We start from the raw sequence: 27793 nt of genomic DNA, 5'->3' as shown, positions 1-27793 counted from the left end.
GCACTGACTGCTCTTGCAGAGGACCCAGGTTTGATTCCTAGCACCAACATGGCAGGTATGAACTGCCCTTAATTCCAGTTCCAGGGGAATCCGAAGCCCTCTTCTGACCTCTGCAGTACTGCACGACATGGGTGTATTCACATACATGAAGGTAATACACTCATACACATAAAATAAAAATAATAAACAAAATATTTTTAAAAAATTCAGTGACCAACCCCACAGTAAATTAATAAAGCGCCATATGCAAGTATCTTATAAGAGATGCAGGAAAAACATAACTATAGACAAGAGTAAAGGAAGAGGGAGGAGGGGAGGAAGGAAAGCAGAAACTACCTGGATGAAGAGTGAGCCACTACAGACTCGACACACACTGCATAAGCTTAACGGAGAAAACCAAGCACAATGGGAAAGTGAAAGTCATAAAAAAAAAAAACCAAAAACCAAACTTCCGTGATGAAAACATACCTGATGTGAAAAACACACTGGATAGGATAAACAGCAGATGCGCAGAGGGAAGACAGTGAACTTGAAGGCACAATAGACACTACCCACAATAAAGCATAAATACTTAAAAAAAAAAAAAGAGGAATGGAACACCTGTGAACAGTGGCATAATAATCAGGCTGGTGTCCCACGAAGATCAGGGGTGGGAGAGAAACAAATCATTTGATGAAGAACTAGCAGTTGAAAATTCTCTAAGTTTGGCAAAAAACCACAGGTCCACAGAGCTAAGAAACTTAACAACAATAACAAAATCCAAAAGCATTCTATGATATATTATAATTGATAGAATAAATTCTGGGTTTTTTGTTGTTGTTTGAGACAAGGCCTTACTTATGTAGCTCAGATTGGCCTGCTACTCACTATTTAGTCCAGGTTGGTCTTGAATGTTCAGCAATCCTCCTGCCTCAGTCTCCCAAGTGCTTGGATTATGGGCATGCACCATTAAAAGGCAAAACACACAGAGGAACAAATACTAACTTTCTCTGCAATTGTGCCAACCAGAAAACAATCTGAGGACATCAATTATTCAAGGGAGGAAAATTTAGAATCCTCCCAGCTGCAGTGTCTTTCAAATATAAAGGTAAAAATGAAGATTTGTATAGACAAATAAGAAGTGAAAACTGCAGGTTCTGGTTTCATTCTGTTGCTATGATAAAACAGTGTGACCAAAAGTAAAAGAAAGGGCTTCCTTGGCTTACATCCAGGTTCCAGCCTATCATTGCAGGGGAGTCCAGAGGGAGGAGACTGAGATAGCTGGTCATGTTACATCCGCAGCCAAGAGCAGGTCCTCTAGAAGGCAGCCTTCCAAACAGAGAGCCACCCCAGCATGGCGGGAGAGCCTGTCACTGGAGGCTCAATTAAGGGAGGAATCCAGTTTCAGAACCCACTTCAAACTTCCTCACATTATGTGAGAAGCCCTTATTGGGAATACAGTTGCATTTGGGTTTGTTACTTGCTGCCAAAAGAAACATAAAAAGCAAAATATATGAGAAAAATAATTTGAAAATAAAGTAACAAGAAGCACTAGACAGGGCTGGAGAGATGGCTCAGCGGTTAAAAGCATTGACTGCTCTTACAGAGGACCCAGGTTCGATTCCCATCACCCACATAGTGGCTACGAATGGTCCTTAACTCCAGTTCCAGGGGAATCTGAAGCCCTCTCCTGACCTCTGTGGCACTGCATGACACGGGTGGTGCACTCACATACTTGCAGGCAATACACTCATACACAAAAAAAAAAAAAAAAAAGAAGCACTAGATAATACTTAGCCTTTTAAAAAGAACTCTCTTTAAGGGTAGAAACAAGTATAAAGTACTCAACAATAGTTTTTTGATTGATTCATTTCCTTTTCAATGTTTACAGGGAAAAAAATCGATATTGCCATTAAAACAAGCTTTGTGTATGAAAGTGCATACCCTTAAACTTACCTAAATCAAATTACTTCTAGGATTTAAAAAAACAACAACATTTTAACACAATCAAGATTCAGTTCTGCTCTGCTATCACTGTTTGCAGCTCTATCAAATGCAGATGCTTTTCCCAAGGGTGGAACAGAAGGGGAAATTAATTAATTAGTATGTGCCTAATACCACTAGCAGAAAGACCCAAACCCGATGCCCTGTTAGTAACACTGATGGCTGACACACTGTAAACACAGGAGACTCTTCCATAATAGCTCCATAGAGCTCCACATTAGCTGTCAAACTTTGGGAGCTGACTGTTCATTTCCTTATAAGGGGGTGCTTGTTTGTAAAGTCTGTATGTCAGTGTACAAGTTAGATAAGAGAATTGTCCTAGTTTGTTCTTCATTGCTGTGACAAAATACTCTGACCACTACCAACTTGGGGAGGAAAGGGTTTATTTAGCATACATATCCCAGGTCACAGTTCATCTGGGAGCCCAAGGCAGGAACTCAGGGCAGGAACCTGGAGGCAGGAGCTGGAGCACAGGCCACGGAAGAATGCTTCTTACTGGTTTGCTCCCCTGGCCCCTGCTCAGCCTGCTTTCTTATGTAACACAGGCCCACCTGCCCAGGGGTGGCACCACCCACAGTGGGCTGGGCTCTCCCACATCACTCATCAAGAAGATGCCCCTCAGACATGGCCACAGGCCAGTCCAATAGAGGCAATTCCCTAATTGAGGCTCCCTCAACCCAGGTGTGTCAAGTTGACAACTAAAGCTATCTAGCACAAGAACCCAGCACTCTTTGCCAACACTGTATCTTTCAAAAAGGAAAACGTACTGGGCATGGTGGCCTATGCCTTTAATCTCAGCACTCAGGAGGCAGAAGCAGGCAGATAGATCTCTGTGAGATTCAAGCTAGCCTGATCTACATAGCGAGTTCTAGGCCAGCTGGGGATACAAAGGAGACCCTGACTCAAAAAAGCAAACAAAACAAACAAAAAAACAAGCCAAAAAGGAAAAGACAAGTAAATCTCATTTAATCTTTACATAGTATTATTTTCAGAAGAGTTCAATTATAAAAAAGATAATTTTTACTAAATTAAAAAAAAAGGTTGTCAGTGTTCAGCAAAACCAGATTATTTCCCTTTCCATGGGGTGTTGGGTCAATCAGCAGCACTGTCCTTTCAAGTAGCTGGTGTCCTTGGAATTACTTGGTTCTCTGCCCTTAACTACATTGGACTAACAATGCAACGCCATTTCCCTTCCTTTTAACTCTACTTCTCTTACAGTAAGCTAGAGCCACACAGTGAACCCAGGAGACTTCAGCTAATTAAACCATGGTGGCCAGTATTTAAGTGAATTCACTGTATTTGGGGGAAAATTACTTGACTTGAATATTAACAGGAGAAAACTATTCCTGGGAGTAGTTATGCAGTCACCAGGGTTTGGTTTCCAGTGGTGGAAAGAAAGTAAACCAACAGAGTATCATCAAATAATTTAATTCAGGGTTGGCAAGCTTTTCCTTGAAGGGCCAGACAGTAAATATTTCAACATGTGCAGTCTACTCAACTCCACCTTGTAATGCAAAAGCCATATATCTCATATATCTCAAAATATTCTTTAGACTTTTTCAACCATTAAAACACATAAAAGCCTAATCATAATTCATTCATAAGCTATACAAATGTAGACAGGGGAAACAGTGTTTGCCAATTGGATTTAATGGCTTTGTGAATCAAATATGCATGCTTTCTTTCCCAATACACACACCAAAATTTTATGGTATTTCCAAGGAATATTTTACAGCAAAGAGAATAGTGTTAAATTGTTATGTATTAAGTTAAACATGTAATTATTTATTTGAATTACTTACGGCCAAGTAGCTGAGTTATTTTTATAACCAAGCATCAGCTCTATAACTGTTTAATTACATACTTATGTTCTCAATCTTCTTCCTAGTTTCCCCTCAACCTGGGGATGTTATCGTTGAATCTTCAATGTCCCCCATAGGCCCAGTTGTGAAAGCCTGTTCTCGGCTGGAAATGCTGAATAGGGTTATAGGACCTTTGAGTGTTGGGCCGAGCAGGTAGAAAAGTGGAGTCCAAGGAGTGGGCCTTCGAAGGTCATACCTATTCGTAGTTCCTGCCTTACTCTCTCTGCTTCCTGCAGTTCACTCCTGTGAACTGTTCTGTGGTGCACTCTCCACCGGGAAGGACTGAAACCTTCTGAAAATCAAAATAAGTTTTTCCACCCTTAAATTGATCTGTCAGGTATTCTGATCATGGTGACACAAAATTAACCAATATAGGAACTCTGTCTCATGGCACTAGCTCTGGGATTGCCACTGAAATTTACTGTAAATTCTCCATGATGCTAAGCGACTACAGAGCCTGCTGTGCTGAGATAGCCCCCTTAACTATTATGCTGCCAGGGCAAAAGAAATCTATTTCCACATGTCAAGTACACTTGGTCTCTCAAACTTCATTCTGAAACCTGTGTTCCTGGTACTTAGTCCTTCATGTGGAAATGACTGGTCTATGAAGCCTAATATCTTTTATTTTGGACAATTTAATAATCAAGTACCTTAGTTCCTAGAATATTTTTCAGTTTATTGACAAATAAATCACCACTCATTAAGACCATCCCTTTTCTGTAGGCAAGACTTTTAGTCCTATAACCTATCAAAACACAAAGTATATTTCTTCTAGTACTGATAATTCAGAGACCTTTGAACTATCAAAACTGTTTAGATGAAATATAATTTAGCCATCTGATTAAGCAGAAATCTCCTGAACTTCTTGGATCACCACTTTCTACACAATCCCAGTGATAGGATTAACTGATCCTTACTTGTTTTTTTTGTTATTTCTCCTCCCCCCCCCCCCCCCCCGGCCCAGTTCTGGGAATTGAACCTCATGCAGGCTAGACAAATGCTGTCCCACTGAGCTATCTTCCCATTCCTCATTCAGTAGTTTACTGAACCCATTTTTCTCTTGTTCATCACTCAGTTCTCTAGAGCCATAATCTATGCTGAGAATACAACAGTGAGACATGGTTCTGACTGTAAGAAGTTTACATTCAAGAGATAAACAAAAACATCAAAAGTTAAAAGTATTTTTGTTCCTCAAATGGAAAATACATTGCTTTTAGCGTTGTTAAGAATATTTCCAAAAATTTGAGAATTGAAAATGGAGTATACTGGAAATTTTACTCATCAATTTTCTAGGGAAATTCCTCCAAACACACCTCCATGAAGATATACAGACAGACACACAGATATGATTATATATATAGTTTCTTATGATCTAACTTATAAGTTTTGCAAATGCAGAACTTCTACATAGCTGGGTGTGGTGGCGCATGCCTTTAATCCCTGCACCTGGGAAGCAGAGGGAGGTGGATCTCTGTGAGTTCAAGGCCAGCCTGGTCTACAGAGTGAGTTCCAGGCCAGCTGGGGTTACAGGGAGACCCTGTCTCAAAAAGACCAAACAAATAAACAAAAACTTCTACATGATGAGAGAAAGGCCCAGGTGAAAACAGGCCAACATACTTGAGGCACAAGGGAGTCTTCTCAACTGCCATGGTGGCTCTTCCACCTCAGAAGATGGATGGGTGGGCGCAGTCACCTTGTACGTCCTAGTTGTCTTGGCTTATCCAAACTGGCAAGACATAGCCTCAATATATAATGTAGAGAGTTGTTGAAGACACCCAAAGCCAACCTCTGGCCCCACCATGCACATATACATATACACATGTGGACACATACACATACATCATACATACAATCTTTTTTTTTTAAATTTAATGCGCTACACAAATGAATCAAATTGAGCTTGGCTCTTTCTCTCACAATATCTAGATTGAGATGTTAGTTAGGGATACAATAGGTCATGTCAACAACGGATAGCTTTTATTCATGAACTTGCACCAAGGGACGTTTGGGGACACTAACTTGACACATAATAGGCCTTAACACAAGTGACAGATGCATGAAATTCAGTTGGGGGGCTATGGGAGGGTTTTTACATAAAATATCTCTAGAGATTGGGGCTGGAGAGATGGCTCAGTGGTTAAGAGCACTGGCTATTCTTGGAGAAGACCTAGATTTGATTCCCAGTACTTACATGGCTACTAACAATTGTCCAGAATTCCTGTTCCAACACCCTCTTCTGGCCTCCATGGGCACTGCATGACACAGGTGCACATACATGCAGGCATAATATTCACTCATACACATAAAATTTTTAAAAAGCCAGATGTGGTGGTGTGGTGGTGCATGCCTTTAATCCCAGCACTTGGGAGACAGAGGCAGGCAGATCTCTGTGAGATCAAAGCCAGCCTGGTCTACAGAGAGTCCAGGCCAGCTACAGGAAAACCTTATCTCAAAAACAAAACAAAACAAAAAACAAACACACACACACACACACACACACACATACATAATAATTTTTTTTTTTTTTGAGACAGGGTCTCCCTGTAGCCCCAGCTGGCCTGGAACTCACAGAGATCCACCTGCCTCTGCCTCCCAAGTGCTGGGATTAAAGGCATGCTCCACCACGCCCAGCTTTCATAAATAAATAATTTTTTTTTTTTTTTGGTCTTTTTGAGACAGGGTCTCCCTGTAGCCCCAGCTGGCCTGGAACTCACAGAGATCCACCTGCCTCTGCCTCCCAAGTGCTGGGATTAAAGGCATGCACCACCATGCCCGGCAATAAATAATTTTTTAAAGCGCTAATGGGCTAGAGAGATGGATCAGTTGTAAACAGCACTTGCTGCTCTTGCAGAAGATTCAGGTTCTATTCCCAGCACCAACATGGCAGATCACAACTGTATATAACTCCAGTTCCAGGAATCCAATGCCCCTTTCTGGTCTCTCTGAGTACAGGCACACATGTGGTGTACATATGTGCATACAGGCAAACACTCATACACATGAAATACAAACAAATCTTTTAAAAAGAGCTAAACATGAAAAACAAAAGTTTAAGACTTCTAGATGATGCCTATAATTCAAGGTTGGAAAACCTTTCTTTAACAACAGTCAAATATGGCTTGAGAGTATCTGGATCTGGTCCCCATGTGGTGCTAAGAGACAGAAGCAGCCTGCCCCTCAACTGACGTGTGGATAATAAAAATGTGGTACATTTACACCATGGCGTTCTACTCAGCAGTAAAGAAAGATGAAATAATGAAATTTGCAGGTAAATGGATGGATCTAGAAACTGTTATACTAAGTGAAGTAACACAGACTCAGAAAAACAAATGGTGTATCTTCTCCCTCCTTTGTGGATCCTAGCACCAAATCCTAATAGGTGAGTATATATATGTATACTGAGGTAACTGCAGGAACCAGGAAAATGGAAAAGTAGCCAGGGAGTTAAAGGGAAAGAAGGAACCCGAGAGAGAACAGTAGGAGACAGGTGTTACTAAGGGAGAAATGTGTAAAATGGGGGTAGTTAAATGGGAGGGGAAAGAGGGAGAGCTCTACAAGGAACTGTGGGGATAAAGGGGGAAGAAGGAACTCAAGAGAGATGGGATCAAAGCAGACAGGAATTATCAAGGGTGAAATTGGGAAAATGTGGATACTTTAAATGGGGAGGGTTGGGAGAAAGGATACGACAGGGAGAAAAAGAGGAGAGATAAATAGTGCCTAGCTAGTACAAAAAACCAGAGGGAATTGTATTGGTCCAAAAACCTACTGAAAAGTTACACACACAATATCTCTATATGAGTCCATGTGTATAGTTGAAGGCTACATGACAAAAAACTGCCAGACAGGAGAAACCTTCCTTTGAGTTGTTAGCCAGGGTAGTCCAAGGGACTCCCAAAATTACACAGGCTATTGCTATAGCCTTTGATTGCCTCCCAGAACTTAAAGGTAAGACCCTATTGCTGAAAACAGGACACACTTTGGACACAGGACTTGGAGCAGTGGAGCTGGAATTGACCTGGAAGTCACCTCCCCCAAAGGCTAGCTCTCATAGTTTTGGAGGACACTATGTAAGCTGCTGAGAGAACATCAATCAACGGTCCAACCCCAGCTTCAAGGCCTAATTAATAACCATATCAAGGACCAGCATAGCAAATGACATTGGTGCTGTAGTGGTGCTTTTATTATGGGGGTAAAAAATGGTGACCTAATTGAACTAAAGCTTACTCAATGGGAGGAAACTCATGTCTGGTACTGTAAACCTAGCCAAATACACATAGCTGGAGAGGTCATAGATTTTAGAGAAAACCCCAAGGCTGTCACATCCCTAGACCACTGTAATTTCTTACTATGTGCAAAATATGGATCCTAAAATTTACAGAAAAGTATCCCATTCACCACCCATCAAAGAAACTTTTTTTCAACAGACAGAGATTATTACAAAGTTCCACAACTGGTCATATACAGAGATTGTGAATTGCCCAAGCCTAAGTGGCGCATCTATGATGCAACCTCTATGCCTAAGGCTCACAGAACATAGAACAAAGGATGATGAGAACACTAATGCATCTTCCAATTCTCATCAATGAAGCTCCCTCTTGCAACAGAGGGCCAGGAACACAAAAGGTCACAAATGGCCAAAACATAGCGAATAAGAGTCTGCAGAGTATATATCTTTGGACAAGACTCCTATATTAAAATCCACCCATCCAGGGGTCAGGGACCACTGTGGAAGAGGGCGTGGAAAGACTGTAAGAGTCAGGGAGGTAGTGCATGACTATATGCAAACAGAGTCCTATTTTGGGACCCTTCTCATATGAATCTACATGGTGTCAACATGCACATGACCCATGCAAACTCAAGCAGACAAAACCCCAGCACAGAACTGTGGAAATGAACAGTAGGCCCCAATCTTAGTCTACGAATTATTGGCAGCTGATTACTGCTGGGTGAGGAAGAACTGATCTTCTTAAAGGATGTGACTCTAGATAGGCTGACTAGACCACAGTGGATGAACTTGCACCAAGGGACGTTTGGGGACACTAACTTGACACATAATAGGCCTTAACACAAGTGACAGATGCATGAAATTCAGCTGGGGGGCTATGGGAGGGTGCCAAAAGCGAAGGGGGTATAAAGTTGATTAAGATGTTCTGTATGAAATACATAAAAATTCAATTAAAAAATTTTTAAATAGCCAAATACTACAAACTAATTTTAACTCTGAACGACCATTAAAAAAAAAAAAAAAAAACCACCATGAACAAATGTTAAAAAACAAGAAAAAAGACCTGAAGACACTATTTATAATATATACCTTCCAAATAGAATATAGAAAGAACTCCAGCTAGGGAGATGGTTCAGAGGGTAGAGGCACTTGTTGCCAAGCCTAATGGCCTGAGTCTGATACCCCATAACCCACATGTAAGGAGAGAACTGAGTCATAAACCTTCTCACACATACCATGACATATGTGTACACACACACACACACACACACACACACAAACATGATAAAAAATTTTGAAAAAAAGAATGTGTAAAGAACTTGTAGAACTCAAACAATAATAAAAATGGACAAATGTACATAAAATTTTTAATTCATTTTGGTAAATACCAAATGAGCTAAAACCATGAATACCTCCACAAGAACATTCACAGCAGTGTTACTTAAAACCTGGAAGTAGCCGGGCGTGGTGGCGCACACCTTTAATCCCAGCACTCGGGAGGCGGAGGCAGGCGGATATCTGTGAGTTCAAGGCCAGCCTGGTCTACATAGTGGTTCCAGGCCAGCTGGGGCTACAGGGAGACCCTGTCTCAAAAAAGACAAAAAAATTATAATAATAATTCAGCAACATTAAAAAAAAAAAAACAACAAAAAACAAAAACCTGGAAGTAACCAAGACTTCTACTGTTGAGTGAGAGAATAAACGCTGAGGTAACTCCAGGTCAAAGAATATCATTCAGCACTAAGACATGAGGTAACACATCATAAAAACATGGAGGTAACGCTCATTACTAAGTGACAAAAGCAACCTGACCTGGCTGCAAACTGTATAATTCCAACCAAATGGCGCTCTGGAAAGGGCAAAGCTATGGAGACAGTAAAAACACTGCTGACTGACAGGGGCTGTTTGGAAGGGGGGCTTAATAAGCAGAGGACAGGGGAATTTTAGTGCAGTCACAAATTGTTTGTATAATAGTATCACAGTAGATAAAGGTCAGTACAAAGTTTTGCAAACCAAAGGATAAAACACTGAGTTAGCCTTAATGTAAACTATGGGGTAATAAATATCCACATGAGTTCATAATCTCAACGCATATACCACTGTGGTGCAACATTTTGATACAGGGCACTGTGTAGGGGAAAGTACATTGGAACTCTTACTTTTTTCCCAAAATTTCTGTGAATCTACAACTGTTGCAGGGTTGTGGGTGTAGCTCAAGGGTAAAGTGCAAAGGCCTGACTTCAATTCTCAGCACAAACACACAAAACTCAAAAAAGGAAACTTGGATAACCGATTAGGGGTATAAACACATTTTTAACTTTTTTTCATTTAGAGAAATGAACAATGAAAATGGACTATTTGTGCCAGTAGGATTTGGGGAACGGCTTTCACACACTGCCAGAGGGACTGTGAACTGACAGAAGCAGCTGGGACAGCAACTGGTCACATGTGGAAACACATCCCCATATACACAACAGCAATTCTACTTCCTTCTAGATAGCCAAGATATTCTTTTGCAAAACTGAGTAAGAAAATGGGCTGGCAAGATGGCTCAGTGGGTAAAGGCACTTGCCATCAAGACTAAAGGACCCGAGTTCAATACCTAGGACCACATGTGGAAGGAGAGAACCAACTCCCCTAAGTTGTTCTCTGACCTCCATATGTGTGCTGTGAGACATACACACAAACACGTTTAACTTTTAAAAACTGAGTAAGAAAATACATTGCATAGTCACACTACAATAAGTATATTACTTATTGATATAGGTGTGTGTGTATATATATATATATATACACAGAGATTTGTGTGTAAGTATTCTTTAAAGTACTGGCATATATATAATAACAAACATAGCTTTGTGAGGGGAAGTTAAAAGAATGACACTCAAGAACTTCAGCTGTATTACTGTGACTTAAAAAAAAATGACAAAAGGAGCTGGTGAGATGGCTCAGTGCACAAATACACTTGCTGCCAAGCCTGACCACCCAGATTCCATGCCTGAAATTCACATGGTGGAAGGAGAGAACCTCTGACCTCCATAGTACAACAGTGCTAGTATGCACAACCCCCTCCAAATATCAATAGCTATTAATTCTGAACCATTATACAACTCTACATTTTTTTCAGTGTTTTAATTTTTACTAATCTCATGAAACATAAACAAATGATTCTGGAATACTGGATTTAAAAAGTAACATCAATCTACCTGTATCTCCCTTACTCTGCTCCAAGTCCTTTTGGTTCTTTTTGTGAAACCTAGGGACTATTGAATTGTGTTCCACCTTAAACAAGGCACCCCTATCTCTGTTCTAGATATATTTTGTTGTTGTGATAAAACAAAAATCAACATGGGGACCAAAGGGTTTGCCTTTTCTTTTCTGGTTTTTTTTTTTTTTTTTTTGGCTTTTTGAGACAGGGTCTCCCTGTAGCCTTCAGCTGGCCTAGATTAATTATGTAGACCAGGCTGGCCTCGAACTATCTCTGCCTCCCAAGTGCTGGGATTAAAGGCATGTGCCACCATGTCAGGCCCTCCAAGGCCTTTTGAATAATAAAGATTGGGGAGGAAAGATAAGCATTCCTAACATTGCTTGAAAACAAGAAAAAACTCATTTAAGAGAATAAAAGAAAAAGGTTCTTTAAATGCATAAAGTAGATACTGACTTGATCAAAATAATCATAAACAAGAAATGGAAGCCGATTCCTCCATGCTTGAAACCTAGATGTTTAAGAGCAGGGGGCCTGCACTAAGGGGAAAATAATCCCAGCCTTCCTTCAGCGAGTGCCTGGAACAGCACAGGAGCAACTGCCAACAGGCTCTAGCGGTTGAGTGTGGGTGTTGATTTGAGCAATGAGGATGGGCACCCTGAAGTTATCCCAACTGAAAACTTGTCAGCAATATGCTAAACAAAAACAAAAAGTTGCTGCAGTATTTAACGGTGAAATAGCCTAATGTCCATTAACCAGGAAATCTGGGAGCAGAGACTCAACAGTAGCACATCTACACACAAGTACTGTGCAGAAGTATAGAACAACAACGTGTATCACGACACACTGGTGAATAAAGAATACATATAACAGTGAGTTGAGGAGATGGCTCAAGTAGGTAAGAACACCTGCTGTGCAAGCATTAGGACCTGAGTTCAACTCCCCAGCATGCACTGCTGAGCAAGGCCATGCTCAGGTCTAACCCCCTATGGGGGGGGCAGAGACAGGAGGATCGCTGGTGCTTGCTGGCTGCCATTCTAGCACCAGGTTCAGTGAGAGATCCTGTTTCAAAGTAGTAAAGCAGTGATAGAGCAGGACACACAACACCGTCCTCTGGCCTCTGCATGTGCACAGGGACGCATGTATGAATAAATAAATGCATAGAAAATCAAAGTGTAGATGATAGTTATTTTTGGAAAGGGGGCATTTATTATGTATATATATTCTTGATTCTTTTATAACAGAATAAATTCAAGAATCACTAGTGTCATTTGAAAACACAACATATATATAGAAGTCTATAGTTGTATCTGGAATTAAAATCTGGAAAGCCATTAAATATATCTAAGAATTTTTACATGGAACAAATCAACAGAATTGTGTTCTAGTGTTAATTACAAGAGTTCACATTTTCTCTAACAATTGGGCACTTTCTGTTATACAAATAACTGGGTCAGCCAAAGTGAAAAGTACTCCACATCTTGTTTTCAAAGGCATAAATAGAAACACTACAAGAGTGTTTAAACTGGAGACTGGCTATGGAAGACAGGCCCTCACGGTTGTTTTCCTGGGAACTGACAGGCCTTCAGTGAAGGAAGTGAACCAATTCCCTGGATTACTAAAATCAAAATGACTTTTGTGAAGGAAACACTGCAAAAGCCACATCCCTCTGAAAGGAATGGCTGCTGGCTGCTCCTTTTCCCTCCCTATAGAATGTATCATTAGCACCGGGGATGGAGATCAGTGGTGGAGCACTTGCCTTACATCAAAGAGGCCCAAAGTTCAAGCCCCACTACTACAAATAATAACAACAATAACTAGGAAAAAAGAAAATATTACATAGTAGGAAACATTTTATACAGATGGTATCTCTCTCTCTCTGTATATATATATATATATAGAAACTTCCTTTTTTTGAGACAGGGTCTCCCTGTGGCCCCCAGCTGGTCTGGAACTCGCTATATAGTACAGACTGGCCTGAATCTCAGCAATCCACCTGCCTCTGCCTCCCAACTGCTGAGATTAAAAGCATGTGCCACCACACCTGGCCCAAAACGATTATAATCACAAAAGTATCTACTAGATTCTTCCTGTCCATTTTAATCCAATATTCTTTATCTTAAATTAACATAATAACGGTAAGTAATAAAGAGTGCACTTGAGGTGCACATGCATGCACACTGCTACCCAGCCTGCGTCCTCAGGATAAGCTCAATCCAGGCAGCAGTCGTGTGTACATCATATTCATGCTTTAATGAAGGCTGTAACACTTACTGAAAGTCTTGCAGATGTCAGAAACTGCTTTGAAGACTCTATCAGAGAAATTCACTTTCACCTTCACGTACTTCATGTTGGGAAGTTGCAGGCGGAGCAGTTTGTGTTGGGGGGTGAACTGGAGCTTGGCATCTGCCTGGATACCGTACTTATCCAAGGTCCAATGTGTCTTAAGCAGCCAAGTTCTCTTCTTTTCCCACCACAGAGCATGGTCAGACCAATCTTTTTTCACATCTACAAAAAGCAAATAATAAACAAAACACTTAAAAATCACCAATAGTACCCTTGAGAGAAATCAAAACACAGAAAACTCAACTGGGTACTTAGGAAAAGCAACAGATCCTAAATGACTATTATGTGATAGGCACAAAAGAAATACAAACACTGAGAGAACACTTTCTCTGCTCTCAAAACCCAGTGCACAGCGGCCCAGGAAAAAGCACTCACCCGTGGTAAATCAAAGACAAATCGGGACACACAGATGACAAGCAGAGCCCTGGGGCTGGAACAGGAAGGATTAATGAAATCAGGACTGGTGGATTTTGAGTTCGGCTTTGAAGATGGACAATAGAATTCTTATGGTAAAATATATAAAAGGTTAGGATTTGTGAGGTTACAGGAATGTGTTAAGGTGGAGATTTGGAGAAATGCCTTGGTGGTTAGGTTCCTAACACGACTGCTTGTAATTTCAGTCCAGGGAATCCAACATCTCTGGGTTCCTCACACATTTGCGTGCGCACACACACACACAAACACACACATAACACACTTTAAAAAGTAAAAGAGGGCCGGGCTTGGTGGCGCACTCCTTTAATCCCAGCACTTGGGAGGCAGAGGCAGGTGGATCTTTGTGAGTGCGAGGCCAGCCTGATCTTCATAGTGAGTTCCAGGACAGCTGGGGCTACAGGGAGACCCTGCCTCAAAAAGCCAAAAAAAAAAAGTAAAAGAAATCAGAGGAGCTGGAGAGATGGCTCAGCAGTTAAGAACACTGGTTGTTCTTGCAGAAGACCTGGGTTCAAATCCCAGCACCCACATGGCAGGCAGCTAACAACTGTCTGTAACTCCAGTTCCAGGGCATCCGACAGCCTATTCTGTCCTCCCCGGGCATTGCACAACACGGGTGCACTTACCTATATGCAGGCAATACACGCATACACATAAAAAAATAAAAAAATAATATATGTTCCAGTGGATCTCACAGCCTCTTCTGTCCTCCGCGGGCATTGCACAACACAGGTGTGCACTTACCTATATGCAGGCAATACACACATACACATAAAAAAATAAAAAAATAATATATAAAATATTTTTTAAAAAAGAATAAACATAGCTGGGTGTGGTGGCACAATCCCAGCACTCAGAGGCAGAGGTAGGCAGATACCCCTGAATTCAAAGTCCAGCCTGGTCTACGTAATAAGTTCTAGGCCAGCCAGAGCTACATAGTAAGGTTTTATCTCAAAAAAAAAAAAAAAAAAAAAAAAAAAAAAAAAAAGCTGGTCTTGCTGCACGCCTTTAGTCCCAGCACTCAGGAGGCAGAGGCAGGAGGAGGATCTCTGTGAGTTCAAGGCCAGCCTGGTCTACATAGTGGGTTCCAGGCCAGCTGGGACTACAAGAAGATCTTGTCTCAAAAAGACCCCCCCCCCCAACAAAAAAAAAGGCAGCAGCAGCATGTTAATGTTAAGTAATTCAAAGGGAAGATGCCTGATGATGCTCTGGGTGAGGAAAGGAACATGGAACACAAAGCCCTTGAGTAACGCTCCATGCCACAAGAACACCTCAGCCCAAGATCACCTCGGTGAAGACAGCTTACACTACACAGTTTGTCTCTGAACTTATTCTGGTACAAGTATGCAGGAAACAAATATCTATAGAACATTTTAATAGCCTTATGAAATTAAATGAAACAAAATAAAGGAAGGAATGTAACTTACACAACATTTGACTACTGTCAGATAAGGCATATCACAATACACTTGTAACAAAATATAGAAATCTAACTTCAGTCAGTATTTAAAGTAAAAGCAAAGTTTTTTTTTGTTTTTTTTTTAACCAACTGTATATTAAGCTTATCAAGTGCTCAAAAGGGATAAGTGGGGGTTGGAGAGATGGCTCAGTATTAAGAGCACTGGCTGCTTTTGCCGAGGACCTGGGTTTAATTCCCAGCACCTACTTGGTGGCTAACAACCGTCTGTAACTCCAGTTCCAGGGAATTTGATACCCTTTCCTGATCTCCACAGGCACTGCATGACACAGATGCACTTACATGCAGGCAAAATACTCATACACATAAAATAAAAATAAATACATTTTTAAAAAAGGAGTGATTTAAAAAAAAAGAAAACGGCCAAGTATGTTTTCCAGGGCAAGAAAAAAACACTACCACCACCAACAGAAAGAAACCTTTGTGATTAACTTTTTTGTAAATAAAAATTAAAACTATCACCATACTTCTGATATATAGAGTTCATTTTAATATAGTCTGGTCCTCAAAAAGAGTTTCTCAACTTCAAGTCATATAAAAGTACCTAGTAAATTGGGGCTGGAGAGATGGCTCAGCAGTTAGGAGCACTGACTGCTCTTGCAGAGGACCCAAGTTCAAGTCCCAGAACCCAAATGTTGGCTATGAACTGTCCTTAACTCCAGTTCCAGGGGAATCCGAAGCCCTCTTCTGACCTCCATTGCATGACATGGGTGTACGCACATACATGCAGGCAATACACTCATACACATAAAATAAAAAATAATAAATAAAATATTTTTTTTAAAAGTACCTAGTAATAAATGGAACTTAAAACACATACAACTGGTCCCTTAAAAAAAAAAAATCAAATTTCCTCATTGATCATGCACCTAAAAATACTTTCTATAATGGTAAACTTTACCGGTGATAGTTACTTGTGATTATATTGCCATCACAAATTTTCATTACTTGAGCTTGCTGAGAAGCCAGTGAGGCAGGGCCAAGGACATGTGCTGAGTGGAGGGGTCTCTGCAGGAAAGCAGATCTTTGTTCTTAGATATACTGGCTAGAGTTTACAGATGAGAAGAATGGTGACCAGCAAACAGTTTGTGCGAGGAATGGATTAGCTCACAGATAATCTGGTGAACGAACAGCACACAACCTGCCAGGTGCATTCAGAAGACTGAGCTTATTCTGAGTGGTTGAGGAAGTTGGAGAAGTTCTTGGTAGCAACAGACAGGAATGATGTACTGGAGAAAGACCAGATTCATGGAACAGTTCATCTTTATGAATGGCTTCCCTGGAGCCTTCTGCTAAAGCGCCTTGCTAAGATTCCAGCTGTGTGTTTATGAGATCATCGACAAACATAATTATTGTATTTAAAGCAAAGATGAGCCCAGCGTGGTGCACAGCTTTAATCCCAGCAGGGCAGGAGGATCTCTGTGAGTGCGAAGTCAGTCTGGTCTACATAGCAAGTTCCAGGCCAGCTGGGGCTACAGGGAGACCCTGTCTCAAAAAGACAAGAAACTAAAAAAAAAGAAAGAAGGAAGGGAGGGAGGGACAGAGGAAGGAAGGAAGGAAGGAAGGAAGGAAGGAAGGAAGGAAGGAAGGAAGGAAGGAAGGCAGGCAGGCAAGCAAAGATGATTTTCCAAGCTATCTTCCCCTCAAATTATAAATTAAACTTAAAAGAATACCACCCCAAGAGTTTTTCTGAATACTTGTTTTGCTTAGGGAAAGTCTAGTCAGTTATGTTATTAATTCAGCTGCAAACATACACACAATTGAAAAATAGCAGTTACGTGTATGTGTGTCTTTTTGAGACAAGGTCTCTCTGTAGCCCCAGCTGACCTGGAACTCACTATGTAGACCAGGCTGGCCTTGAACTCACAGAGATCCACCTGCCTCTGCCTCCCAGGAGCTGGGATTAAAGGCATGTGCCACCACACCTGGTTCTTCAACTACTTACTCATTTACTATGTAGCACTTATATCTTGAATTATTTTCCAGCACAGACTTTGACAACTTTTAGAAATAATAAATTCTGAACTAGCTTATAACATGGATTGAGGATTTTTATGGTCAGAGTAACTGGTCACACATGTTGCTTTTCTCTTCAGGAATAGAGAACCAACTGCAGAAAAACCAAGCAGAGTGACACTGAGCTGAACTGACTCTGTGGGAGATAACTCTCTTTCCTATACCCAATCACTTCTGTTAGACTCTCAGGACAATGCGCCATTTAAGGTGATAACTAAATGCGAACTTCATTTCCAGCTTTCTGAGGAATTAAGGTGGGAATCCCAGGAGTACAGTACTGAGGGAGAGTGAAACAATCACAGGAGTTTGAGGCAGTAGGAGAAATGAGCTCATTAACTGCTGTGGAGGAGTCCTTTCCTTCTGAGAACTGACCCAGTATGGAAAAAGAAAAGGCTGGGTACTTCTCCACTTCCTAGGTTAAGCATTGCTCTAGGGCCATTAAATTCCTAGCACTTCCTAGCTACTGGTCTAGTGGCCCGGACTCTGCACAGCAAGCACAGAAATCCCTGTGTTCAGAAGATGCTGCCGGCATGGTAGGAATCTGTCCTCTCTGCAGCTGAAGGTGAACTTACTGGTAAGTGGGGGCAGTTCCATACCACCTGCTACAAGCCTGAAATAAATGCTTCTCTATTTAAAAAGCAGCTGTTTTGGTGGGCATGGTGGCGCCTGCCTTTATTCCCAGCACTTGGGAGGCAGAGGCAGGTGGATCTCTGTGAGTTCAAGGCCAGCCTGGTCTACATAGTGAGTTCCAGGCCAGCTGGGGCTACAGGAAGACCCTGTCTCAAAGACTAAAAAAAAAACCCTAAATAAATAATTTTTTAAAAAAGGTTGTTTTATAGCAGTAACAAAGCTTTAAGACATAATAAAGGACAGACTCACTGTGAAATGTAGTCCAGAAGTAAGTGCCAAGCAGGGCAAAAACACTAGCCTGAAAAGGAGCGCTTTAAAAAAGAAATCAAGCACAAACTCTGACAGAGGCAACCTGTTGCCAACCAGAAAAATTACAATGGGTCAAAAACTGCACTTGTCAAGTCAAAACCATCCCAATGGATGGCCTTAATATAAAGAGAGAAGTTGGTAAACTATGAATGGCCAAACGACCACATGACCCTTCTGCTGGCCCTTTAATGGCCCAGGAGCTAAGAATGGGTTTCATATTTTATAAATATTTGGGGGGTGCATCAATAGAAGAATAGCATCTTACATAAATTTTATATAAACTTTACTTCCAGTGCTCATAAAGTGTTTTGTGGAATATGGCCTCAGACCCTATGGCCCTCCACACCCAAAATACAGCACACTGCCTGGACTTCTATAAATTTTCCCTGCAGTAAGCCACATTCTACTGCACGTCATCATATAATGATGCAATAAAATTTCAACTTTTCAGGGCTGGAGAGATGGCTCAGTGGTTAAGAACACTGGTTGTTCTTGCAGAAGACCTGGTTTTGAATCCTAGCGTCCACATGGCAGCTAACAATTATCCATAACTCCAGTCCCAGGGGATCCAACAGCTTCTTCTGCCCTCCATGGGCATTGCATGACAAGGGTGCACTTACCTACATGCAGGCAATACATGCATACACATAAAAAATAAATAAATTAGCCGGGCGTGGTGACGCATGCCTTTAATCCCAGCACTCAGGAGACAGAGGCAGGAGGATCTCTGTGAGTTCAAGGTCAGCCTGGTCTACAAAGTGAGTTCCAGGACAGCTGGGGCTACAGGGAGACCCTGTCTCAAAAAGACAAAAAAAAAAAATTTAATTAAATTAAATTTTCAACTTTTCAAGCTCCTGCCACCATGACTTCCCCCTCCATGATGGACTGCACTTTGAAACTGGGAGTCTATGCTGGGCATGGTGGTGCACACCTTTAATCCTAGCACTCAGGAAGCAGAGGCCATCCTGAGTTTGAGACCATCCTGGTCTATATGGTGAATTCTAGGCTAGCTGCGGCTACAAAGAGACCCTGTCTCAAAAAACAACAACAAACCACCACCAAAAAATATGGAGGGTGCAGATAGGGGAGAGGGTCTGAATAGATTATGATGTATTATATAAAATGCACAAAAATTCAGCCGGGCATGGTGGCACATGCCTGTGATCCCAGCACTCAGGAGACAAAGGCAGGAGGATCTCCACGAGTTCGAGGCCACCCTGGTCTACAAAGTGAGTTCCAGGCCAGCTGAGGCTACCGGGAGACCCTGTCTCAGAAAGCAAAAAAGAAAAAAGCACAAAAATTCAATAAAAATATGTCCCTTCTTTTTTTCCTCTTGACAGCACAACTGGGGGCTTGGAAAGACAGCTCAGTGGTTAAGAGCACCGGCTGCTCTTGTAGAAGACCCAGGTTTGGTTCTCAGCATCCACATGGTGGCTAACAACCGTCCTTAACTCCAGTTCCGGGGACCCAATACCCTCTTCTGATCTTTGTGGGCATTGTACAACATTGGTGCAATTATATACATGCAGGAAAAATACTCATACACATAAAATAAAAATATAAAAAATTTTTTTAAAAAGAGGAAAAAAGAAAAGCAAGTGTTCTGACAGCTAGAGTAGAAAGTGTTAGTGGCTGTGGAGATGGTTCAATTGGTAGGTATAGTGCTTGCCATGTAAGCATAAGGAGCTGAGTTCAGATCCCCAACACCCATGGGGGGAAAAATGTCAAGACCAGCAACACACTATCATCTCAGCATTGGGAAGCAGAGACAGGCAGATCCCTGGTCAGCTCACTGGTCAGCCAGTCTTGTTGGATTCCATTAACTCTGGGTTCAGTGAAAGACAGTATCAAAATATAAAGTGAATAGTGATAAAGGAAGGCACATCAACATCTGGCCTCCACACACGTGCATCCATCTATACACACACACACATACACACACACACGCACATGCATACAAACATGTACACACACACACACACACACACACACACACACACACACACACCACATACAAAGAGAAAAGAAATGGTGTTGGAACATATGTTCACTACTTTAGCAATCGAACTTAGGTTACCAGGCTTGAATGGCAAGGGCTTCAACCCACTGAGCCATCTCACCAGCCCCTCTGATAGCAATCTTGAAGATAACACATTACCAACCTAGCCAGCATTAATTATAATCACCACTACTGAATACCAAACACCATCTGTAAAATTAACTTAAAACGTGGAGAGGGCTCAGTGGTTAAGAGAACTTGTTCTACCAGAGGACCCGAGTTCAATTACCAGGACCCACACTGGCAGGTCACAGCCACCTGTAACTCCAGCTTTAAGGGATCTCATGCCTTCTCTGGCTTCCACGCACACATGTGACATACACACACAGAGATATACACATACATATAAAAATAAATCTTCAAAAATTCAGTAATTTAACAAATATCTGTTAAGCCGCGTGTAAGAAGGCTCTTTTCTAGTGCTCGTCACAGTGATGGAGCAGTAGGGGAAGACTCCGGGAGCAGGCAGGCTGTAGAAAGCTGTCCAGATTTTATTGTAAGTATGAGTAAGCTACCTGGGCAGTGCTTTTTCAGCCCAATTAGCATGCTAAGCAGCTTTTTGAAAATACGGATGCCTAGACCCATCTGTAAACCACAACTATTTTGGTTTGTGGACAGATATATTTGCTTTAGTTTGGGGAGGAGTTAAATGCAAGTTTCTCTTATCCCATCACCTATTACCTCTTAAACTAAGTATGTCAGAAGATGTAGGTCTTAAACATGGTGATTTGTGCTTTTAAATAATCCCTGGTGGTTCTGAAGAAATGTGCAAAAGCAAAGCTGAGAAGTCAACCTGCGCCTGGAAATGACAACGGCTGGTGAGGCCACAAAATTAAGACTATGACTCGCCCAGTTTTTGTTATAATGGGTGGACAGACAGGAAGAGGGTGGCAGGTCCAAGGAGCAGCTTTAGTTTTGTTTTTCAGGAGGGAAAGTCATTGCAGCATTATTTTAACAATGAGTGGAATACGGTGTAGAGCTCAAAATGCAGTAATAGTATCTCCACATCAGGTCCCACAGCTGGCTTTCCTAATAGATCTACCCTATCCAGGAAGGGCCAAACAAGATCTTATATTCACATTAAAATCCCAAGAAAAATAATGACACAGCAACTGAGAAGCAGTCTAATGCAAACAAACCAAAAAGCCAACTGCGCATCGAAAGCACAATTGTGTGTATGTGGGGGGGTGAAGGAGGGTTAAAGTATTCCATCTCAATGTAACAGCTTCTGAAAGCACTCAGGTTTCTAATATATTACAGCATAGCTTGTTTCTACAGTAGCCTGTTAAACATCATACATCATGGGACTGTAACATATAACCACCATGTACAGAAGAGTGTTTAGAAGTCAGCACACTAGTAAGGATTCCTTTACAGATTATATAAAAGCATTAAAGCATTATGATGACTTTAAAAGGAAATGGATATCTATAAGTAAAAATGGCAGCAAACAAAAATGCTACTGGATCAATAAAATAACAGCTTATTTTTCTCCGGTGTATTTGGTTCCATAAAGGAATAGCTATTGAAAGTCCCTGTACTTATTAACAGTTTGGGAAAGCCTCTGGTAACTCCCTTTCATGCCCTAATCTTGTTGTTGGTCCGTGTTCTAAGTAAATATTTCTGCTGTTCAGAATGGCAGGCCTGGTGTTTCCAGCATAGCATTAAATTTCTGCAACACATGCGCACATACATGCATACAAAAAAGCATGTATACACATGCTCCTCAGCCTGGCACTTATTGTGGCAAAGGAGTTCGCCAGCATCAGAGTAAAATTCACATGTTAAAGGCCCTCAGAGAGTTGACTGTGCTAACAAACCACACTGTCAGAGACACCATTCCTCACGTCCTCTGGGGGGTACAAGCCAACCTTCTTTACTTAGTATATTCTTTCTAATTTGTGGTCTTAGATTTTCAGAAACAATCTACCATAGAAACAAAGACTAAACAAGAAAAAGCCCATACTATTATGTATGAAGTCATGGCACATTTTCCTTCTTCGGGGGAAGAAAGGATTTCATGATTTATCAATTAGGTTGAGTTAGTAATACAAATATTACTTAAATTATAGTTAACACACCTATTAAAGACCTTCTTTTAAAAAATTCAGTAAGATGTTAATCTTGAAGAACACTCTGTCAGGATTCTGAAAAGACTCATTGACAGTTCCAATCTCATTACAATCTGTTGCCCACAACAACGTTTGACAGATAGTCAACTCCTAGCATTAAAACTGCAAAATGCTAAACATTACACGAATCAATAGAAATCCCCCACCCCCGCCAACAGCAACAGATGTTCCTCAAATTCAGGAAGTTGTGTAATTATTTCACAAAGATGCCATCTGGGTACCCTAAGGAACAGAAGGCTTTCATCATTAGAGGCTGAAGATCCAAACACTGCTTAGTCTACCAAATCCTTCTTGGTACCACATCATTCACCCCCTCCATGAGTCACAAAAGAAAAGAAATAAAGTATTTGAGAATACTTTTGCAATACAGAAACTATTATGCCCCTCTTTGTACAATTATAACTAACTTATACTCTACAAAATTGAGCAAAGGGAAGGATATACTACTGGAAACATTCTATTTAGTCAGGCATAGTGGTGCATGTCTTTAATCCCAGCACTAGGGAAAAGAGGCATGCAGATCTCTGTGAGATCGAGACCAGCTTGGTCTACACAGTGAGCTCTAGGCTAGCCAAAACTATACAGTAAGATCCTAACAAAAACCTACTTAATCTCATTCTAATAGGCTCACCAGTCCTATTTGACTATTCTGATATGGGCATCTAAAATGCAATTTGCAGCCAGGGATGTAGCTCAGTTGGTAGAGCATTTGCCCCAGCATACGAAGCCCTAATTCAACACCTAATTTAACCCCTAATGCTGCTTAGAACTGGGTGTGGTGGCAGATGCCAGCAATTCCAGTGCTCTGGAGGGAGAGGAAGATCAGCCCTTGAGGGTCCTCATTACCCTTCACACAGTGAGCTGGAGTCCAGCCTGGAATATGCGAGACCTTGTCTCACAATAAATAAATAAATAAATAAATAAATAAATAAATAAATAAATAAATAAATAATGAATGAATGAATGAATGAATGGGAGGAGGGCTGAGGAGATGGCCATTGATTAAGTTCTTGCCCTACACATGTGAGGACCTGAGCTTGCCCCCCCACAACCCATGTTTAAGAAACGGGCACAGAGGCATACATCTATAAACCAGCGCTAGGGAAGCAGAGACAGAGGATGCCTGCAGCTCTCTGGACTGTCAGCCTAGCCAAAGTACTGAGCTTCAGGTTCGGTGAGAGAATCTGGCTCAAATAGTAACACGGAGAGTGACTAAGGAAGACATCCAGGTTAACCTCTGGCCTCCTTGTACACCACACACATACGAAAAATAATTTTTTTAGAAAGCAACTTGCATTCACTTTTAATACTTTTTGTTTATATAACATTGAAAAATATGAACTAGCAAACTGATCAAATTATTATGTAAATACATTTTAAAAATAAGTAATTATTAATAAGTGCCTGCACGTATGTGAGTCACCCGTGTCATGCAGTGCCGTGGAGGTCAGAAGAAGGCTTCTGATTCCCCTGGAACTGGAGCTAAGGATGGTTCGTAGCCACCATGTGGATACTGGGAATCGAACCTGGGTCCTCTGCAAGAGCAGTCAGTGCTCTTTAACCGCTGAGCCATCTCTCTAGCCCAGATTTATTTATTTTTATTTTATGTGTATGAATGTATTGCCTGCATGCATGTAAATGCACCTGTGTCATGCAATGCCTGTGGAGGTTAGAAGAGGGTGTCAGATTCCCTGGAGCTGAAATTATAGGTGGTTGTGAGCTGCTGGGAACTGAACTTGGGTCCTCTAGAAGAGTAGCAAGTCCTCTTAACCTCTGAGTTATCTCTCCAACCCCACATTCTTTTAATTAATGTATTTATGTGTATGAGTGATTTGCCTGCATGGATGAAAGTGTACACATGTGTACAGTGCCCAAGGAAGCCACAAGAGGGCGTTGGAGCCCCTGGAACTGGAGTTACAAATGGCTGTGAGCTGCCATGTAGGTGCTGGGAACCAAAACTAGGCCCTCTGCACAAACAGCCAGTGCTCTTACCCACTGAGCCATCTCTCCAGCACCACCAGATTTATTTTATTTTTAATTATGTGTGTGTGAAGAGGGGGTATGTGCATGTGAGTAAGGGTGGCCACAGAGACCAGATTTCCTGGGGGTTGAGTTATAGGTTGTTTCTCTGTAAGAACAGACAGTGGTCTTAACTGCTGAGCCATCTCTTCAGCCCTCTAGCCCCAAATCCTTTATTTTTTAATAAATATTTATTTTTGTATTTGCTAATCCTGTATCATTTTCTTCTGTTTCCAGACCCTCTTGAATCACAAATGAGATAATGTAACTACTGCTCTATTCAAGGGTTAGCCTGTCTTTACTGAAGAACACTAAGCTCAGTCCTACTGTATGATTAACAAAGCTACTAAGCAACAGGTCGCAACACTACTGCAAGCAAGTCATGCAGATTAACTATTCCAGAAACACCACAGGCCAATGTCCTGCCCTCCTACATACGACTTCCAGACTATTTCTTCACAATACTCACCTATGCCTATTCACTCAGCTCACAAGGAACCTGTCTTCCATTTCAGACAGGCACATTCAAGTAATTACTAAAAGCTTACCATCAACACAGTTTGTGGCACCACCAGCCATTTCTAGTGTTTCTTCCCCTCAACACTGTACTTAACATCAACACTCCAACTTCTGAGACGCCTCCAACCTTCTCAGTAGACAACCATGGCTTCTACTGCACAAGCCAACCGACTGGAACTATTTCACACCCATACCCACCAAACCTACAAAGCTTCTTGCAGCTGTACCCAGATGTGCCTGCATTTGTGTTGGGATTAAGTGTTTCTTTTCTCTCTACATAAAACCAATTTCACTGCCTGTCCTCTGCCACTCTTCCTTCCTATCTCTAGAAACCATGCTCTCTCCCCTTAAGTTGTCTCTTTGGGGATCTTATCCACTCCCCCCCCCCCCACTGAACCAGAGCCATCTCTCCAGCCCACTGTATTTCTTTTTTTTCTTTGCCTTGTTGAGACAGAGTCTCCCTGTAACTCCAGCTGGCCTGGAACTCATGATATACACTATGTAGACCAGGCTGGCCTTGAACGCACAGAGATCCGCCTGCCTCTGCCTCCCAAGTTGTTGGGATTAAAGGTGTGCACCACCATGCCTGGCATCATTTCTTAATTTACATCTCCAGCCCTATCTGTTTAGAGGGCCAGCTCACACAGCTACTGTGTATATCACCTCTCCACTTGGTATCTCAGAGATATGGCAAATTGCTGTTGTGAACTGAGCTACCCCCCCCATATCTCAACTTAATATATGTAAAGCTTAACTCAATTTCTCCCATCATACTGATACTAAACAGCACAAACCATCAGCCCAGTAGCACAAGCCAGGAACTGAAAAGTCATGGATTTTCCTACCCTGTTTCCCATGTTTGCAGTTCCACTTCACAAACCTCCACTGCACCTCCCTTTCTCAGGCCACCAGCATCTTGTCAGTGACAAGGCAAAAGCCTCCAAGTAGTCTCCCTCATTCCACTTAGCACTTCATACAGAAGCCTAAGAGATCTACGGAAGCCAAAGAGATCTACGTAGCACTTTAACATCATTCCCTCGCTGAAAAGCCCTTTTCAAAAGCTACCAAACTGCATTTAAATTAGATCCAAATGAATTCTAAGATCTATAAAGCCACACACAATATGGCCGCCTCCAAATTTACCCCATGCCACTCCTCCTTTGCTCCAGCCACACTGCCTTTCGTTTGGCCCTAAGAACACGGTAATAAGTTTTGCCCCAGTGCCCTTCCAGATACTATCAATTCTTTTTTTTTATTAGTTAAAAAATTATTTTATTATTTTTATTTTATGTGTATGCATGTCATCGCCTGCATGTATCTAAGTGTACCTGTGCCATGCAATGCATGAGGAGGTCAGAAGAGGGCGTTGGATCCCCTGGAACTGGAGTTACAGAAGGTTGTTAGCTGCTATGTAGGTGCTGGGAATCGAACCCCGGTCCACTGCAAGGGCAGTCTGTGCTCTTAACCACTAAGCCATCACTCCAGTCCCAAATTTCATTTTCTTAAAGAAATGTTTTTTGTGTATGTATGTGTGCATCCATGTGTGGGGAGGCCCAAAGCTGACATCAAGTGTCTTCCTCAATCACTCTACTTTATTCAGGCAGGGTCTCTGAACTTTGAGGAAAGGAGGCTATTACCACAGGCTTGAAGAAACAGGTCTCAAGAGAACAATGAGCAATGAGAAGGGAGAGCCGCTTCCCATCAGGACCCACTGCTCTCTCTGCAGATCTCAAGCATTCCTGAAGGCAACAGGCTGCAGTAGATACACAATTATGATGAGGGTCCAAAACTCTGACATCACCAGCCTGACTTCAGCTTGTTTCATTTATGCTTTTCCCCTGTGCCAAAAGGAGGCTGTAATTTAAGACCTGAAACGGTCTTTAGAAACCAATCCTGTGAGTAAGGGAACCGGGTCTAGTGAAGTGGACTGATTCACCTGAGCCCTGAAGCTCCTCAGTGACAGAGCTGAGACCAAAGTCCCAATTCTCACAGAAATCTGTGTCATCTTAATAAAGAAGATCAGTATGAAAAAAGAAATGCATTTAGACTAAATTTATGTTTACCTAGCTCTGCCCCCAGGTACAGAGAACCCTTGTCACCAGCGGCACTGCTGGGAAGAGCCATTTTGATAGGGTATCCAGGGTTCAGAACTGAAATAGTCATTAAAACCATTTCATTTCTATTTTGATACTATTCATACACTGAAAACGAACGTATTAAATAGTTCCACCCCCAGGGCTGGAGAAATGACTCAGAGTAAAAGCCCTGGCTGTTCTTGCAGAGGATTCAGCTTTGGTTCCCAGCACCCACATGGCAGCTAACACCATCCATAACTTCAGTTCCAGGGAATCCAACACCATCTTCTGTCTGACCTCTGCAAGCACTGCATGACGCAGGTGTACTTACACACAAGCAGGCAATACACTCAAAGTACAAAGGAATATTTCTATTCGTATCTTTAGCTGACTTAATAATGACAACTATAGACCATAAAACTCAAAAGGTTATAGATAGCAGTTATGTAAGTATTTGAAAATTTCAAGTACTAATATGAAAAATTAAACTGAATTAAATTCAAC

At 41.6% G+C, this 27793-nt stretch overlaps 1 protein-coding gene across 1 annotated transcript in view; it reads right to left on the bottom strand.

Annotated features, from left to right (window-relative positions):
• The window catches only part of Fermt2 (fermitin family member 2), a gene marked incomplete at its 5' end in the record, with an annotated part of 85992 nt that overhangs the window by 42903 nt on the left and 15296 nt on the right, over window positions 1–27793 (bottom strand). The window contains 1 exon segment of the mRNA XM_029566666.1: window positions 13550–13783. Coding sequence (XP_029422526.1) covers window positions 13550–13783 — 234 coding nt within the window.

Source organism: Nannospalax galili, unplaced genomic scaffold, assembly GCF_000622305.1.
Source record: "Nannospalax galili isolate Female #2095 unplaced genomic scaffold, S.galili_v1.0 scaffold336, whole genome shotgun sequence".
Lineage (NCBI taxonomy): Eukaryota > Metazoa > Chordata > Mammalia > Rodentia > Spalacidae > Nannospalax > Nannospalax galili.
Note: the sequence above shows the minus strand (reverse complement) of the source record. Positions and strands in the feature narration are given on the sequence as shown.